The sequence below is a fragment of the Orbicella franksi genome, chromosome 8 (genome assembly GCF_964199315.1).
Source record: "Orbicella franksi chromosome 8, jaOrbFran1.1, whole genome shotgun sequence".
In the NCBI taxonomy this organism is placed as follows: domain Eukaryota; kingdom Metazoa; phylum Cnidaria; class Anthozoa; order Scleractinia; family Merulinidae; genus Orbicella; species Orbicella franksi.
Genome location: NC_138152.1, coordinates 2,643,201 through 2,662,625, shown reverse-complemented (window position 1 = coordinate 2,662,625; position 19,425 = coordinate 2,643,201). Strand labels below are relative to the sequence as shown.

The 19,425-nt window shown below is 40.6% G+C and overlaps 1 protein-coding gene across 3 annotated transcripts in view; it reads left to right on the top strand.

Moving 5' to 3' along the window:
* The first annotated feature begins 7,149 nt into the window (after positions 1 to 7,149).
* Positions 7,150 to 19,425, top strand: part of LOC145495417 (adhesion G-protein coupled receptor D1-like) — a 42,399-nt gene continuing 30,123 nt past the window's right edge. The window contains exons 1-10 of one of the 3 annotated variants that reach the window (XM_081475029.1): positions 7,150 to 7,271; positions 12,798 to 13,094; positions 13,587 to 13,621; positions 14,319 to 14,378; positions 14,971 to 15,172; positions 15,713 to 15,820; positions 16,471 to 16,561; positions 16,759 to 16,849; positions 17,329 to 17,378; positions 19,384 to 19,425. The exon at positions 19,384 to 19,425 is cut by the window's right edge and continues 85 nt beyond it. In XM_081475029.1, coding sequence (XP_081331155.1) covers positions 7,247 to 7,271; positions 12,798 to 13,094; positions 13,587 to 13,621; positions 14,319 to 14,378; positions 14,971 to 15,172; positions 15,713 to 15,820; positions 16,471 to 16,561; positions 16,759 to 16,849; positions 17,329 to 17,378; positions 19,384 to 19,425 — 1,001 coding nt within the window. In that variant the 5' untranslated portion in view covers positions 7,150 to 7,246. Of the gene's footprint in view, positions 7,272 to 12,797; positions 13,095 to 13,586; positions 13,622 to 14,318; positions 14,379 to 14,970; positions 15,173 to 15,712; positions 15,821 to 16,470; positions 16,562 to 16,758; positions 16,859 to 17,328; positions 17,379 to 19,383 lie in introns of all 3 variants that reach the window. The other 2 variants (XM_081475028.1, XM_081475027.1) reach the window with 2 other exon arrangements.

Genomic DNA, 19,425 nt, shown 5'->3' with positions numbered 1-19,425 from the left:
CGGTTTACGATGATCTGGTGAAGAAATACCCTTACAATTTTATTCATCACTATATGCTCTTTTAGCTTTTTTCGATTTCAACATAGGTGTAAAAAATCTAGGTCAGTTAGGATCTTTGGCTTATAAAAACAAATTTAAACTGTCAATTATAACAAATTTGACATTAAATATTCAAAACGAATGATAAAATCTAAAATTTAAGCCATGTATTTGCTTAACTTAAGCGTTAAGCGGAAATTGAAGAAACATGGCCTAGTACGGACAATTTGGACGCTGTTTTTTTTTTTTTTGTAGTTTGTTTTACGTTATGTAAAATGTTATTGGTTTACTGTGTGTTATTGTTTTACTATGTGCTTATTTTAAGAGCTGATCGCAATACGCCATTTATAAACCGTTGACGTCAGTTCGTTGCGTGAATTCAAATTGGCCACCTTTGAACAACAAAACCAAAAAAAAGAGAAATCTTTTCAAAGGCCAACAGATCTTTTATGGACATATATCATGAAATACTTGAATTAAAAATAAATAGAATTAAAATTTCATTATTTCCAAACTTGTCATATATGCGAGATGCTCCACAGCATTAATTATTTACAACAGTTAAAAAAAAGATTATTTTTCGACGAGACGGAAAAAAATCATGTTGATTTCTGTTTTTTTGAATTTAATTTGAAATCATCTTTAAAAGATGCGTAGCATCTGTTCTTTGAGGTAAGCAACTTGAGATGTTGTTATACGTCCTAACGTGACGTTTTCCGACTGGAGGAGATCGTATCGCGTTCCATGGGTCAAAACTAATGAAGGCCCCGTCCACACTACGTCGGAGGAATTTGAAAACGGAGGTTTCTTTCTAAAAACGTATCAAATCTTTTCCGTCCAGACTACGCCGGAGGAATTTAAAAACGCAACAATCACCGGTCATTTTGGATTTGTGTTTGAGGAAAACTAGGTCAGGGAAATCACATGATTATCGTGACGCCAACTTTTTCATTTTCAAAATGTTTTCCGTCCACACCAAAAACGAAAAGCCGAGTTTTCAAATTCCTCCGGTTTGAAGAGCGTTTCCGAAAAGCTTCGTTTTCGTGACGGATTAGTGTGCACGGTAGGCCTCACCGTAACAAGAAGATCTGTTAGATCTTATAACCGCGCTTTAAAAATTTAACGGTTCGCTTAGCACTACCGTCGGAACGCAGTGCACATTCCATTCCATGATTCTTTTCTTACTGTAGACATCACATCACTTGATCAACACAAACTGTATTATTGCACCATCAGTGGTAGCCGTTGACAAATCTCCGATGACGTAATGGTTTTAATCTAGAACTTTCTTCGGGATATGTATGGGCATGAACGATATGAACGACAAAATAATAACACTATTAACAACAGCTTTCTTTCTTAAAAGTCATGATTAAATTTAATTGGTGTTTTCCACGGGTAAAGGGCTAGCAAAGTAGTCACACAAGTCATATAAAAAAAACCCTATCCCGACCGATGTATCGGTTTTGGTCACTCCAGTGACCACAGATTGAAACCGTGACAGAAAATTGGCGTTACTTTTGATTCTCACCAAATTTGTCATATCCCCCCCTCGGGAGAATTTTGTTAAGTTAGCTAATTTAGTATGCAAGCCACCGTAATGGCGGTCGCCGCCGGCGAAATGTTTATTTGCTCAAAATTGGGGCAACATCTTTCGGAGATGGAAATCAGGATATTTGTAAGGATACAGGAAGTAATTTGGGACCAGTTGCTGGCTTCTAAGGCTGAATTTATCCAGAAGTAAGCTGTATTTTCGTTTTCGTGCCGAAAGCCACGCGATGAAATATTATCGGTTTGTTCTGCTGTCTTGTTCTGTTTTTTCTCTTGGTCTTTTTTGTAGCCCGCCGAGGCCAGTCTTTCGTCTAAATCAGTTGAAAAAAGTTCGAAAAAGATGTTCCCATCCAAGTTTAAGCTCTCAGGCGATAATTCTGGAGTTTTTTAACCGAAACGTCGGCTTTGTTATGTTCGTGTTTTTCGGTTGCTATGGGCGACCGTGGCTTCCTTTGTTAGGTCAAGTCTGGGGAGTGAGGTCACAAAAAAATTCCAATTAATTCTGGTTTTGTTCGATTTCGCTGAAATTTTAACACGATAAAGCTGGATTGTTAAGGAATAGATTTACCGCCTGCCAATGTGTGGTAGCTATTAACGCTTAAGTGATATATCGCTTCGAAATCAGGGTTTTGAAGAGATTTTTTGCAACGTGTGGGTTCGGCGTGATTTTGTAATCGGAGGTTTTTGTTGACCCCAAAGGAAAAAATATCCGGAAAAGGTCATTTCATCGATGATTCAAACGAATATAAATATGTATATGTTCCGAGCGAAATTTCTGCTGAAAAAATATAATTTTTGACGAACGCTGGGTTTTTAATTTTTTTCCCGCGAAAGTCAGTATCGGAGATGAGATTTATTAATGTTTCAACAGCTTTTGGTGAGTAAACATCACAGGTTGCGTGACTCAAAATTTGGCCGAGTGAAAGCTTGGGTCTGGTCGCCTACAAATCGAAAAAAAAAAAAAAACACGGGTAAACCATGAACCGCGCTCGGCCCATGGCCGCGCGGTTAAAAATAACGCTGAGTTTTCAAGTTTCTCCAGCGTGGTGTGGACTGGGCCTAGCTCCCTGGAGCGAACAGAAGTCACTGACTCCCCAGGGAAACAACAACATGAATTTTCGTCTCGCACGTGATTAGCTCGTGCACCTTGAAACTGTGGCAAATTTGCGTGCCAGACGTCCTCTAGACCTGCCACAAGTCGACCTTTTCTTAAACCTCGACTTATTTATCTCCCTCGAGCGAAGCGAGCGGGTAATCTCAGTGCGACGAAGTCGCGAGGGCGAGCGCGAGCGACGTAAGTCGCGAGAGGTCGACTTGTTTCACTTGCAGGAATGTGAATCAGAGTTTAAATTTTTGGCGCGAAAAACATGATTGACATTTCGCACTTTCCATGTGCTCCGCTCGCGATCGTCGCGAAAGCAGAAAATCATTGCCATTAAAATGTTTATGAGTACTCTTCCCTAACTCAAATGAATTTATTTGTCTTCAGTGCAGTATGTAGCCAGCAGACAAACGGCGAAAGCTGTTCCGTTGGGTAACGCCTCCTGAAAAGAAAAAACCGTCTTTAAACCAATCGAGAATTATTTGTTTTAGTCTGGATTAACCAGCTATCGACCAGAGAGCTGCCTGACAAATGCTATAAACTTATGTGGATCTAGCTTGTATCGACAAGAATCCGAATAAACTAAAGAAGACGGACTTTGTCGGGGAGAACTTTAATTCTGTAAAGCTCTCTTGATTAAATAACATTGAGAATCGAAGTCTCAACGAAGGGCAGAGAATAAAAGCGCTGTTCCCAGAACTACTTCATCGACATTAACCGACTCATGCGCGCGCTCGCGCGCGTTGCTAAGGAGGTGAAATTTCACTTCCAGTTACTTACGCCAGCCTGAGCGCGGGAAATGATAACAACCCAAAAGCTTGCAAATTCGCTTACATTTTAGCTGTTTTTCTTTGTGTTTAACAAAGTACAAAGTAAAAAAGTACAAGCAAAGACAAAATAAGAGAAAGACAGAAAAACAAGAGCAATAGAAAGAGAAAAACTAACTCCGTGTGGCTTTGTTTGTTTTACCGAAGTGCGCTGGTAGTGTAAATTGCGCACGCGCTGATAGGGTAACTTCCAATAGATATCGGGCGCACTTCCGGTTTCTTTAAATGCTAAAGGAAACGCGGTTTTTCATTAAATCGAGCCTTTTTTGACGAATTTCGAATAAAGCCAACTTTTCCTTTTTCGAAATCATGATTTTTCAGAAAATTACGAATTTTTCAATATTTTGAAATGCTCTCAAAATCTGACCTTGTAGAAATGAAAAAAAATCGATGCATGTGGATTTAAATTAAAATATTAAATCAATGAAAAAAATCCCGATAAAGCAATTTGCCTCGTAGCCTTTGCATTTTTTCTGTATTAGTCACATGACCATGGGCGTGGCCTGATGACGTCATCACTGGTGTTACTGATTATGAAAAAGCTAAAACACAGGAAATAACTCTGAACTAACTAAAAATGATGAGGTTATATGAGAATAAATTTTCCTTAGCAACGGCTCGAAAAGACCGGTTAATGGGCCCTTGAGCAGGGTAAAACGGCCGATGCAAAATTTGCTGCGATGCCCATTCTTTGTAGCGGAGAAACTTGGTCATTCATTAAATCAACTACATAAAAGTGCAACAATTATACAAACTGCAAGAACGGCTCTGTTCTTCTTTCAAAGGTCCAAACTTAATTCTCTCAAACGATCCGGATCACTCAGGAGCTCAGATCGCGCCCGTATTAAGTAAACAAACACATATTGGTCGGATAAATAGCCTTCCACTGCTTTTCCCTGTCCTTCTTTCAAAGACTTGAAATTAAGTTGGATAGACCATATTCAATTGCTTCCATAAAATTCATATCCTTAAGTATATCCGAGAACAAAATCTAAAGCTGAATGAAGGTGTTTATAGTACTTGAACTCAGCAGACATTTGTTCTGAGAGTTGTGTCGTTGATCGCGCGCGACGTCATAACGTATAGTCAGTACTTGTTTGTTCATTGGTTAATGTGTATTTACGTCACCGGTGGAAAAATCCACCGGTAAAATCTGGCGCGCTGCAAGTGGAAAAAGTCCTTTCCAACGGCGAAACCAACAGGCCAGGGAAGAATTATTGGAAAGGACTTCTAGAAAGTCTAGCCGTCCTCCAGCAAACATTTTTTTTTTCGCAGATTACTGTAGTTTTAAGTTGTGAAGTATATAAAAAAAATTAAATATGCACAAAAATGTCACGTTGAATTCTTTTTTTTTTAACTTGTTTGCTTTGTATTTTCATTTTGTTCTTTCTCAGTTGCTGAAAGTTGGATCACAAAATCAAGTGGGAGAGGTAAGTTTACATACTGATCTATGATTTTAAGCATAGATGCTTGATTGCCAATTCTAAAGTTATTTTATAATAAATATGCAACATTACCTTCATTTTATAAAAACAAATTATGAATGATCTCTTAGCCCTACCTCCTCGCTTCCGCTGAGTTTATTAATGCCAAAAGAAAGTAACTTTCACTGTCATTTCACACACAGGGGAATTTGTCGCCGGTACGGCATCGAAAACGTCGATTGTATAAATTCAGGCAGCGAATCTCGGAAGATTCTGAATTCACTCAGTTTGTCTATCCCCGTCAGAGCTATCCTAAAACTGAATATGTTATATAGCCTTAAATTCTAAACTGAAAATTTAAACGTGCGTGGTGAACGTTGTCTTGACTACGCTGAATTTAATCATTTTACGTTGTTGTTTTGTAAAGAACGACAAAGACTCAAAGCAAATAGAACAGTTTTCCCTGAGGGTCGAAAAGCAATTGGTTTCGCATTACTATACGCCAAACGATTAGCTTAAAAAAACTCGCGCAGCTAATTTTCATCCAATCAGAAGCAAAACCAAAACCAATCGCCAACTCGCTGGCACACGTTTTCCCGCACTTCCCGTCAGCTACCTGTATTTAATAGGAACTTTGATTGGTTCACTGGATTGTCTGTGTCCTTTGTGATTGGCTAGAGTGATTACTTGGGCTTTGGTTTCACGACCGTCGCTCAACAGAAAACTGCTCCATGTAAAGCTGACAAGCGCGGGAACACATTGCGAACGAGTCCCTATTGGTTTTTGTTTTACTTCTGATTGGAAGATGCAGCTTGGGGGGAGGGGGGGGGGGCGGTGGGGGAATGTTTTTAAAGCTAATTACTTAGCGTAGTAGAGCGGTTTTCAATTGAGTGTCGTGAAACCAAAACCAAACCAATTACTTACCAATTAGACTACTCAGCCAATCTTACACCGTGGCAAAAACAAATCCAAAGCCAAAGAAATCGTCGAATTACTTTCCACACTCAATTGACAAAAATTGACAAAAATTGACAAAAGCCATTGCGCTTAATTTTCGACACGTAATTGAAAACCGTTTGTTTTTTTGGTTATTAATGATTAGCTGTACATTGCTTTCGTTATTTCAGGAGCGCCATGCACTTCTGCTCAGCCTTTAAACTTTCGCAACGTACAGGAACGCATTTGCGAGGAACTTCGAGTAAACCCTTGGAGTCGGATAAAATGCCGGCCCTTTAGAGCTCATTACTTCCGGAAGTTTAAAATGTGCTCTAAGTGGTGCGACATATTTGCTCGTTGTTTCAATAAAAACGGAACTGCTCGTTGGGCTCGGCAATGCTCAGCCATGTTCCGCCACCTGTCTCCATCCCAGATAGCTGCTGCAAGCGATAACGCTTCTTCACCTGTTATGGATACTTTTCAAGTTCATCCCTGCCCGCCTTTCTGGAAAAATGAATATGCTGTCAGAGTATCACGTTGCAACTGCAGCGAAGATGACAATGAAACTGGTAAGTAGACATTAGCCGTTACAGCAGTCTTAGCTTATTTACTATTTACACGGAGAACTGATTCGTCAACGCTTTGTGTAAATGGTAAAAAAAAAAAATCCTGATGGTAAGTTCCGTTCCGAAGGGCGACTTTCCATTTTCTGAAATATCTCAAATTTACCGAAAGAGCCTGAGACGAGTTCGACCCGATCATGATTCCAAGATGGCCGTGAAGAATTGCAAATGGTAAGCGCATTTTCCACTTGGATATTTCGGTTGGAAATTTTGGACTAACTTTCAAGGCGTTCCCTTATTTTGGCAATTTTCCGGTCGGTCGAGCCAAAATTGTCTTACCGTTTACATTCTGACCAAAAATTCCAGATTTTTTAGGTAAATATTAAACGATCTTACTCTCGGAAACCTTCCATTCATTGTCCCTTTTTACAAACAAGAAGGAAATTCTTGCCTTTTTGGGCAAGGGCGCGAGATTCTACTCCAAGCTCTTCTTAGACTGGTACGTTTATGTAGTAGGAATGTACATGCTTTTTATGTAACGCACGCTGCCATGGAAAAGTCAGGTCACACGACCAAATCAGCAGTTGACACATGTTCCTGAGAAAATTAAATTTCAACGACTATAGCCTGAATGTTGCTCAAGTTAAAAAGTTGAAATCAGTTCATGGCTGCCCAAAATAGCCATAATGGTCATAATGAGCTGTTACTGCTGGGTTCCCTGTGAAGACACATTTAGGTTTGCGCATGCGTGGAGGTGGCCTCTTCGAACGGTGACCACGAGACCACCGAGTTAAAACCTCAGTTATGTCAAGTTTTCCTCGGTTTTTAGGTGAGGTTTAGTTCAAATTGTCAGTGTTTTTCTGAGAATTATACCGTTGTAATATCGTGGCATCACTGTGAGTTGTTCTCATGGCCTATCGTGAATTAAACGTTCTGGTTAAAGTGAATTTGTCCATGGTTTGACGCCGTTCGCAGCTACAGTTTTAACTCGACCTCATGGATGGTTTGTCGAGGGATTTATGGCCAAATGTTTAAGGATAACTACGGTTCACTTTGCTCGTCTACGGAACTGCAACGGATCTACGGTTATTAAGAGTAATTACGGACGTGGAGAGCGAAAACAAAGGTTTTATGGCTTATTGGATGGAAGGCATTTCCGAGCCCTGGCGTACAAGGTCGTCTTCAATGGACATGGAATTAATTCGTGCTATCTCACCGCTTAATACTTCACCGACGGATGCAGCATCAGAAATGTGGCTTCATGATTCAGCTAAGGTTCAGGGTTCACTGAATATGGAGGAGAAATCGACGGTCAGTGGTGCTGAGGAGTTAGAATCGGGCGGAAGGAAGAAAATTCCAACGGATAAAGGTAAACAGTACGAAATACAAAGGTTAAAAGATCGTAGAACTGTGGCTCTTCGCCACGTGACTAGGCAGATGAACAAAATGAAGCCTCTTCTCGCTGATTTCAGCAATTTTGAGTTTGTGTCAGTTGAAATGGACGGTCTTAATAATTTACTTGTCGAGCTACAAGTTGCACAGGATAATTTCCTCGAGGTGTTAGAGAATGATTCAGATATTGCCAGTGCTAATTCATGGTATGAAATTCACGATGGAGATGTGTTTAAGTTTAAGCAGTCTGTCTATGAATATTTGTCTAAGGCGAAAGAACTTCAGTCTGCTGAATTAAATTCTGCTGCTTCTAACCAGTCTCATCACTCAAGAAAGTCTAATCACTCTGGACGTTCAAATTTGTCTTCACTTTCATCTACATCGAAATTGATAAAAGCCAAGACTAGGGTTGCAGCCCTAGAAGTTGAAGCAGCATTTCTTAAGGAAAAGCAGGCATTGAAAATGGCTGAGGAACAATTGGAGCTTAAGAAGAGTCTAGCTAAGGCAAAGGAAGAAGAAAAGATTTATGAACAAATGAACAATGAACAATTGTTTTCCATACCTGCCTGTTTACAGACACAAAGTCTTCCAACATTTCCAGTGTCCAGTCTGCTCCCAGCTAATACTGCAAAGGACGCAAACTTGACTTCCCTGACAACACAAGGATCAGTTCTAACAATGACAACAACAGCTGTGGCGGCTAGGTCACGCCCATCAAATGCCATTTCAGTTTTGGAACCTGCTTCAAAGTCACTCCCAGTAAGTTCTTCTGGCAGTTATGTCTTAGGACACCAAAACTCCTCTCCAACAAATCCTCTTAGTGGATTTACTATGGGGCAACCAGCTCCCATTTACACGAGCCCAATGACAGCTTGCTTATCAGGAAATACAGCGTTCGACTTTGGAATCCATACAGACACTGTGACTTCTGGGTATAGAGCAAACCCCACTGATAGCCCCACGAGTACACGTACTTCATTACCTCAACCCCACTTCGTAGACAGGCCTGCAGCTGTGTATCCTTTCAAAGATCAATCACTGGAGAACCCCCAGACACTGCAACATGTTTATAGCCCTCCAGGTTGTTCAACAAGTTTGTCTGTTAACCCCTTGGCAGTCCAGGACAATACCTTTGAAGATATTGTGGACATTCAAAGAAAGCAGACAGAATTGTCTCAAATTATGGTCTCCCAGCAAGCAAGGAGCCTTCTACCATCAAGCGAGCCTCCAGTGTTCTATGGTGATGCTATGGAATTTCCTGCATTTATGACTGCCTTTGAGTCTTTGATTGAATCAAAAGTTGAAGACTCCTGTGAAAGGCTGTATTTTCTGGGTCAGTACACTTCAGGTAAAGCTAAAGAAGTTATTTATGTTTGTCTTCAAAGAAAATCAGAAGGATCCTACAGAGAAGCCAAGGGACTGCTAAAGAGACAGTTCGGAGATCCATTCAAAATTGCAAACGCCCACATCAACAAACTGTCTTTGTGGCCACCAATCAGAGCAAACGATGGCTCAGCTCTCCAAAATTTCTCCATTGCTCTGGACCAGGCAAAGTCTGCTATGAAAGGCATGTCTCACATGGACGATTTAAACACAGCTCATGTACTGCGACAGCTTTGGGAAAAGTTACCCAGGCATCTACGAAGCAAGTGGACTGAAAGGAACAATAAGACCAAGAGTGCGAAAGGAAGGATAGCTGACTTTGAGGAGTTTTCACAATTTGTCCGCGAACAAGCAGAGCTTGCCACAGATCCTGTATTCTCAGAAGAAAATGTTAGCAAACCTCATCATGACGAGAAAGACAAGGGCACTCACTTCAAATTCAGAAGAGGGTCACGTAGCAGAGGAAAAGGAACAACCCTTGCCACGGGATTAAATCAGGAAAGTAGAAACAAGCAGTCCGTGTCGTGTTCTTTATGCAAAGGGCCCCACAACCTAAATGATTGTGAACAGTTTTTAAAGAAAACTCTTACTAAACGACGAGAGGTTGTAGTGGAGAAGAAACTGTGCTTTGGTTGCTTTAGTGATCAGCACATTGCCAAAAACTGTAAGGAGTGGCAGACATGCAATACTTGCAAAAAGCAACACCCCACATCGCTACACGACAATGATTGGGCGAGGAAGACCAGCAACGACAGTGATAATCATTCTGGAGCTGAACCTCGTGTTAGCAGCAACCGCACTGCCATCTGTAACGTCACGGAAGCTGGAGATGTACCGATCAACATGGGTATTTTACCAGTTTACTTGTTTCATAAGAGTGATCCAGCAAAGAAGGTAAAGGTTTATGCACTGCTAGACAATGCCAGTGGTGGGACATTTGTGAGTGAGAAGTCGACGAAGGCGCTTGGCATTGAGGGAAGTGACACTGACCTTATCCTTACCACGATTCACGGAACACGCAGTGTTACCACAAAGGCCATTGAAGGATTGGTGGTAGCCAACATTAAAGAAGAGGACATGATGTTGGACTTACCTAGAACATTTACGCGACATGTCATTCCAGCAGACCGCAATGAAATACCTCGACCTGACGTAATCTGCAAGATGTCTCATTGGGAGAAAATCAGTGCAGAGATATCTCCCTATATGGCGGACATCGAAGTGGTTTGCTTATTGGATTGAATTGCCCAAGTGCCCTACGTCCAAGAGAAGTCGTTTACGGTGAAGAGTCGGACCCATATGCAGTTCGCTCGCTCCTAGGATGGTACGTCAATGGCCCCCTCAGAACTTCGCAGCAGAGTGGCAAGATAACATGCAACAGAATTCACGTTGGTCAAGAGGACACTCTAACGACCGCTCGAGGATATGTGGTCTCGCAGAGAATGGTGAAGGAGCAGATAACCCCACAGGCAGTTAGACAGATGTTCGAGATGGACTTCTCTGAGCGAGAAAAGGGAACAGCGATGTCACGTGAAGATATCAAGTTCTGTGAGACAGTGGAGAGTGGTATCGTTCATCTTGAAGACCTGCATTATGAGATGCCCCTCCCGTTTAAGCATCAGAACATCCAGCTCCCTAACAACTATGCACAAGCAGAGAAGCGTCTGACTGGCCTAAAAAAGCGTTTGAAGGCTGATGACAGATACTATACCGATTACTGCAGTTTTATGTCTGACATCATCTCCAAAGGATATGCTCGCAAGGTGGATAATGAGTTCAAAGATGAAATTGGAAGAATCTGGTACCTACCCCACCATGGGATCTATCACCCGCAAAAGTCGAAAGTACGAGTGGTGTTCCATTGTTCGGCCACATTTGAAGGACACTCCTTGAATGATAAACTTATTCAGGGACCAGATCTTACTAGTAACCTCCTCGGCGTCCTTACCAGATTCCGACAGGAGAAGTACGCCTTTATGGCGGACATTGAGAAAATGTTCTTTCAAGTAAGAGTTAGAAAGGAAGATCAAAGTTTCCTCAGATTTTTGTGGTGGCCCAATGGAGACTTGGAGCAGAAAGCCGAAGAGTACTGTTTGACAGTGCACCTGTTCGGTGCAGTATCATCGCCTACATGTGCCAACTACGCACTTCAGCGTACAGCAGACGACAACGAAGACAACTATGGAACCGAGGTAGCCAACACCCTTAGAAGGAACTTCTATGTGGATGATGTTCTAAAATCTGCAAGCACCGAAGACAAAACCATTGAATTAGCGATGGATATCAAGGTAGTTTGCGGAAATGGAGGATTTAACTTGACTAAGTTTGTGGGCAACACGGAACGTATCATTACCTCGATTCCTGATGAGCACAGGGCGGAAAATGTGAAGAACCTCACACTTGGCCAAGATAAGTTACCCATTGAGAGAGCACTAGGAGTCATTTGGTGCATCGAATCAGATACGTTCAACTTCAGAATTGAACTGAAGGATAAGCCTTGCACACGTAGAGGTATCCTTTCGACGATTAGTTCTATCTACGACCCCTTAGGTTTTATCGCTCCGGTAGTACTTGTTGGAAAGAAGATATTACAAGACATCTGTCATTTTAACCGCTGGGATGAACCAGTTGACGATGCAACCAGAAGCAGATGGGAAAAATGGCGGAACGAACTTTGCTTACTTGAAAGTTTAAGGGTACCAAGAAGTTTCAAACCCGCGGAATTTGGAAGGATTGTGTCGGCGCAGCTCCACTGTATGTCCGATGCTTCAACATGTGGGTATGGACAGGGCTCATATTTGAGACTCGAGGACGAAAGCGGGAAAGTGCATGTGTCGTTTGTCATGGGAAAGGCTCGCGTAACACCAAAGAAGACAGTCAGTATCCCGAGATTGGAATTGGCTGCTGTCACGATTTCTGTTAATATCGGTGACAAGTTGAAGAATGAATTGGAGTACGAGGACATTAAAGACCAGTACTGGACGGACAGTAAAGTCGTTTTAGGCTTTATAAGAACTCCTCAAGGCCAAAATCGATTGGATTAAGAATCCAGCATGTGCTAGCAACTTTGGAGGTGTCTGGGAGAGACAGATCAGGTCCATCAGAAGCGTCCTGAATGGTCTCATCAGAGAACACGGTAGTCATCTGGACGAAGAATCATTGAGAACCTTCCTTTGCGAAGCTGAATGCACGATCAACAACAGACCTCTGACGGTAGAGACCCTCAACGACCCACTTTCGGCACCACCATTATCACCAAGTATGCTGCTTACAGGAAAGACAAGACTTGTGCTGCCCCCGCCTGGAGAATTTAAGAGAGAAGACCTGTACTGCAGAAAGAGATGGAGGCGAACACAGCATCTGGCGCAAGAATTACTACAAGTTGCTAATCTGCGGCCTAAAGATTACAGCAGCGTCTATGTGCGCTTTGTGATTTTAATTTTATTTATCGTTTCATTTCTTCATTTCTTCATTTCTTTATTTCTTTATTACTTCTTTATTCCTTTATTCCTTTAATTCTTTCTTCATTTCTTTCTTTATTTATTTACATATGTATTCATATTTTTTTTTTGCCTTTAAGAAACAATTGTTTGCTCAAACAGTAACAATGACAGCTTCTCAAAATACAAGCATGCCATTGGGGCAAAATGCTGGCAGACGTTTCCAATAGTTATACCCAACTTCAAACTCAGGAACTACCTAGCCCGGCGCAATAAAATGGGATGTGGGAAGGAGAGGCTGCATTCAGCATTTGAGAAGATAAGGAAAACCTCCTTCAAAATACGCCGAAAAGTTTGCACCCGAAGCCCATCAGGTATCAAAAATGTCGTTTTCAAGGTTACGGGATGTTCCTGCGAATCGCCTCCGACAATCGGAAGTAAGTTACCATTCGTTTTACTTTTTGGGGGTAGATATCAATGCCATAAATGTAATTAGAGATACAAAGTCGCTTACCTACATGTAGTTCATAGGCTTCAATAATTATTTCGCCGTGCTTAATTGGTTTCAAGTCCTAGCTCGTAGACTTAGCGAAAAAGTGTCTGGTCCGTTCATTTCGGGTTTGTCACCGAAATGAATTGACCATGATTACCTGGAAAATAGCGATACAGGAATTAGGCAACGATGTCACCTCATTGCCTAGTTCCTGTAAAGCTTTGTCCCAGACCTTCACGGTCAATTGATTTCGGTGACGCATCCGAGACGAACGGCTCGAAATAGGCCCCACTTTTTGCCTCGGACCGAGGCGAAATACATCAGGCCTAGGAACTAGGCAAGTCACGTCACTGGTGTGTCGACCCTAGCATGAAGATCACTTCACTTCACCAGAAGTTTCCTCATAGTCCATAAACTTACTGTTTGATTTTTGCAGCAATCCTCGTTGGTAGAAGGGAACGACAGTACCTGGTGAGAATTTAACTTTATAATGTTTGACAGTTGTTGTTGTTTTCAAAGGAGCAAAAAACCCTTAACGGGCTTTCCACATTTTACTTTTTACTAACTTCTAGGCTGAAGATGATGGCGCACCACCTTCTCCCCCCAGAGAATGGTGCGAATTTTCTCTTCAAAATAATATAATAAAATAATATAATAATAGAATTCCCACTTTGGACAATAAAATGAGAGCTTTCTTTTACTCGTGTGTACTACTACTACTACTACTACTACTACTACTACTACTACTGCTACTGCTACTGCTACTGCTACTGCTACTGCTACTGCTACTGCTACTGCTACTGCTACTGCTACTGCTACTGCTACTGCTACTGCTACTGCTACTGCTACTGCTACTGCTACTGCTACTGCTACTGCTACTGCTACTGCTACTGCTACTGCTACTGCTACTGCTACTGCTACTGCTACTACTACTACTACTACTAATTTATTTAACTGTAAAAATTCTTAAGACAATATATATGTCAAACGAATTACAAATTACACTCATTCTTTACAACCCTTATAAATTTGTCTATTGTCATTTATAATAATAATAATAATAACAGTAATAGTAATAGTAATAGTAATAGTAATAGTAACAATAATAATAATAGTAATAATAATAGTAATAATAATAATGATAATAATAAATTCATTCTTGTTTTAGACGGATATATTTTGCCCTTTGCTGGACGAAATAGACTTTGGACAGAAAGACGCCCCACAGGTAGTCTAATCGTAAGGAGTACAAAATTTATAGACTTAAATCTCAATTGTTTTCCATCACCTCAACTCAAATCCTGAGCGGGATGTGGGTGTTGCCCAAGACTACGCTAGCTATGTTGTAAAAGTCTCACCACTGTCTTACACCGCGTTTCTGTGGATGTCATGAAGTAATTATACCACGAGATATGTTGTTATCATCTCATACCCTTCACTTTAGAGAATACATTTTCGGAGTTACTATGAACACTCATTATTGGTTAACTAGTATTTTTCTACTCATTCAACTTCCAACGCTTTGTACAATAACCAACTGAAGATGACTTTAGGTTCTGTCGAAGCATGTCTTTGAAACCGAAAGGTTTTGTCGTTTTCTTTAAATTCTTGACTTGCCTGCTATTATCACGACCCATTGGTTAAAAATTCTCTAAGGTACGGAGTACAGGCGGAGAGGGAGATGGACGGAAATCAAACCAATTTTTGTTTTGTTATTTGCAAGTTTCCGGCCTAGTACCCCCTGGAGGTTATAGACAAAAACGAAAGTGAAGTATTTTTAAGTTACTAAATTAACCTTCTTATCTTAAACCTCAATATAGCGCGCAGTGTCTGCGTTTAACGCCGCCGTAAAGGAGTTCAGAAGCAAACCTAACAATGTTGAACGACCGAGCAGAAAACGTGACGAAAATAAAGATGACATATTTTTCTGCATAAGTGCCTTCGAGGACTTTTTTATCAGGTTCGCGGAAGAAGAACTCAATGACACAAGTCCTAAATTCACACACCAGAGCAACCAACTTGGTAAGTCAAGTTTTTGGTTTGCGTGGGAATTTTTGTAGAAGGACGTGAGATTTTCCACCAGGTGTTTCAAGTTAAAGTTATAGTATTACTGTTACACGCAAATTCAAGTTACCAGGGTCAAAAGGGGGGACGCAGGGGGCGCGAGGGAGGGAGAGAGGGAGGGAAAAAAGGAGGAAAAGGAGGAAGGAGAGAGAGAGAGAGAGAGAGAGAGAGAGAGAGAGAGAGAGAGAGAGAGAGAGAGAGAGGGAGAGAGAGAGAGAGAGAGAGGGAGAGAGAGAGAGAGAGAGAGAGAGAGAGAGAGAGAGAGAGGGAGAGAGAGAGAGAGAGAGAGAGAGAGAGAGAGAGAGAGAGAGAGAGAGAGAGAGAGAGCGAGCGAGCAGAAGGGAGAGGAGGAGGAAGGGGAGGAGGGGGCAGGAAAGCCATTCTTGACCTCTATTAATACACGTTTGACACCACTCCATAGCCTCTGGGTCAGGCCTCCATGCTCTACTTCATGTTCTTTGAGAGCGTTTGACTATCACGTTGCCTTCTGCCTTGCAGATTTTCGCGTTCGACGCATTTTAATGCACCAGCGCAGTGAGAGTGAGTTTCTTCTCAATGGAACTAAAGGAAATTACATCAAGATCCCATCGAGAAACTTATACAACGGTTGGTACAGAATATTGAAAATTTTCCACTATCAAGGACATAAAAGCTCCTCTTCAAAGTGTAAGGACTGGAGACTGGAATATTGAACGTCAATCCTCACAACAGATGATATTTTTGTGACATTTACTGCACATACTTTCCTGAAACTGAGCATGCCATGTTCGATTTTTCATTTTTAAAAAAGGCGTATTTTACTTGAATCAAGTCAAGCAATCAATTCTACAATCGAATTATCTGCAACGAATTATCTGTTTTACAACTGAAGTTCGAAAAAAGCATTGCTACACTTTTAAAAACGCGTTGCTGCTCCTCCGTCGCCACCCAATACCATGTTGAAACTCAGGAGAAAATGCAGGTACTAGTTTTCAACATTGTATGTTGGATAGGGGTCGGGACTTGGCAGATGACTGAGTTGTATTCGCGTCTGGCGTGTGTGCAAAGGCGCCAAAATGCAAATTTGTCCCAAGACTTTTGTCCATGATTGAACCTATATCTTACAGTCTAAAATGTCATGAAATACCTACCTATATTCATATCATATTCTGAATATTGAAAGAGATGCATAGAAATCAACAAGGACAATTAATATTTAAAACTAAAGATTGAAATGGTTAATGCTTGGTTGCTTTGTTCTTGCTCTTTTGAGTTAGGCTCTGTGGTGCTTGGTGTCACGTACAACAACATCCATGAACTGCTTTCATCAAACCATTCAGCTGGCATCAATAAAACAAACCAGACTAGGTGTGTATACAGCTAGACTAACGGGGGTGGGAAAAAGGAGGTGGGGGGAGGGGTCGGGAGGTTACAAACCTTCAAAGTCCCTGGTCTTAATAGGATCGGGTTCAGAAGTCTCCCTTCCCTGATCGTAAAGGAGCTGAATTGTTCAATGTAAGTTAATTAACGCGTCCCGCTTTTATTCCTTTGTTTGCCTCTTTCAGGTGGCTCAATACCATAATAATGTCAGCCGTAATATACCCTTCGCCAGGAGTATTACAGGAGAACGTCACGTTAGTTTTCGAGAGCATTGAGGTAAAAAAGGTGTGTTTGCTCATCATTGTGTTGCATTTGTCTGATACGTATTCATAAGCTGTCTTCAGATTTTTAATATTTACGCCTGTCATCAGTCAGACATTTGGGCCTGCAAAGTATTGTAATTCTGAGAAGGCCATTAAAAAAGCCCTTCAGAATCAAAATAAGATAATGGTTAGTGTTAAGAATTTTATGTAGCTTGTATTGTGATGGTCCCCAATTTACCTCACCTCTATATTCTTTCCTGAAGATTTGATTAACTGAGTCTTCTATCTGTTTTTAATTCTGTTGGTTTTATTTTTCAGCTACCGTCAAAGTGCATGTCGTTGATATTTTCAGACCGGCTGACTGACGCTTTATTAATTTTTTGTTAGTTTTTATTTTTCCTTCCATTTATTTCATCGTATTTTTTTCCGCAAAAAGATCTTCCGCTGCGCAAAATGTACAAGTAAGAATTTCATCAACGTGTTTGTTTTTAGGCGGCGGGAAAAAATAGAGAATGTGTGTTTTGGAACTTCTCAGATGAAAAGTAAGTAACTGGTTCAACTCAGCCTCCATTTATACACAATCCTAACTGTGTTTAGCCTCACAGATACAAATCGTAAAAACTCTTTTTCCTTGGTCATCGTAGCTTTAGAAGAAACAAAACACAAACCGCGGTGATAAACATGGAACCAAAACGCATGTTAAACAAAGTTAATTTCCTTGACGTTTCGTATGTACAACATACATCTTCAGAAGTGACCGTTAACTAGATTACAATCGAAATTTAAACGCGAAGAGAAAGAAAAAGACTGGTATCTAATAATATGTAACAAGACTAATAGTTAATAACAAACAGATGAGTGAAAAAAAAAAAAAAAATTACCATAATAATAATAATAACAATACAAAATGCTAGTAAAGAAAAAGTTTTTCACTGCCAACGTTTTCATTCAAGGCTGGTTTTAAATCACGAATTAACAATGTTTCGTTAATTTTACAATGTATATCTGACCTACCAGTTGCTAACATATCAAAATTGTCCCATTTAATATTATGACCCGTGGAAGTAACGTGATCCGCAATGGCTGAGGCGTGACCGCTTTTAGCAAGGGCCTTAAAATGTTCAGTTTTTCTATCGTGTAGTCGACGCTTTGTTTTTCCTATACAAAAATCATCACAGTCCCAGCAGCTTGCCTTGTAAACCACCTTAGACATCTGAGAACGGCTGAACCTGTCCTTGTACGGGAAAAAAGATTTGATTCGGCGGGTGTTTCGGAAAATTATTTTAACGTTAAAACAACCATAAAACTTATAGATACAAGATTTAAGTTGCTGGGTAATTACTTTACTTTGGAACAATTGGACGAAAATCTGGCTGCCCTTTTCGTCCAATTGTTTCGTCTATTAACACTTATAATTACAATCTTGCCTCAACTGGTAGGTCAGATATACATTGTAAAATTAAGGAAACACTGTTAATTCGTGATTTAAAGCCAGCCTTGAATGAAAACGTTGGCAGTGAAAAACTTTTTCTTTACTAGCATTTTGTATTGTTATTATTATTATGGTAATTTTTTTTTTTTCACTCATCTGTTTGTTATTAACTATTAGTCTTGTTACATATTATTAGATACCAGTCTTTTTCTTTCTCTTCGCGTTTAAATTTCGATTGTAATCTAGTTAACGGTCACTTCTGAAGATGTATGTTGTACATACGAAACGTCAAGGAAATTAACTTTGTTTAACATGCGTTTTGGTTCCATGTTTATCACCGCGGTTTGTGTTTTGTTTCTCACAGATACAAGCATTTTCATTCCTCCGCCTTGGTACGAAATGGAAACCCCCTCCCCCCTCCCTCCTCTTCCTTGGACATTTCAAAGTTATTTTGCTTTAAATAGATAACCCGGGACTTGCTCTACAAAACAAGATGTTATTTCTGTTGCTTTTAGCGTTTTATGACGTCGTCATTTGAGGTAATAACGTCCACCAATTTGGATTTCAGGGTTTTCTCAAAGGGGTAAAATCTTTTGCAAATTGATGAAAATATCACTTAAAGAGATCACAGAGCATTAAAAAAGAACTAATTCGGCAATGCTGCTAAAAAAAGAAAACTGAAAACACGAAATTTAAAACTGGTAAAACAGACGAAATTTGGCTTCACCTTCATGTCGAAGCTCGGTTGCTATGGTGATGTCAAATGACATAGAGAAACATCTGATGTAAAACAAATTTCCACGAAGGATGAATGAGCACCTACTGAAGGTTTCGACAGAGAAGATCTCTGTATGGTATCTAACCAGCACCCCCCCTCCGCCCCCCCAGGAATAAATAAAACACCCCGGGAAAGAGGGGAGAATGCTGGTTGTTGCTGCACCATCAGCAAACAAATCTATCTGTTATGCAAGAAGGTCAAATTGCGAAAATGATGCGTTCGATCTGTACAATCAAAGTTTTAGACATAAGAATTAGCACAAATCATCATGGCGATCAAGAAACATAATCGATATTTTCCAGTTTGAAAGTGAAAGTGTTAACACTTTTTTCTTTAGTCCCGAGGGCTGGTCAGGGCAAGGATGTAAAACGAGGATAAT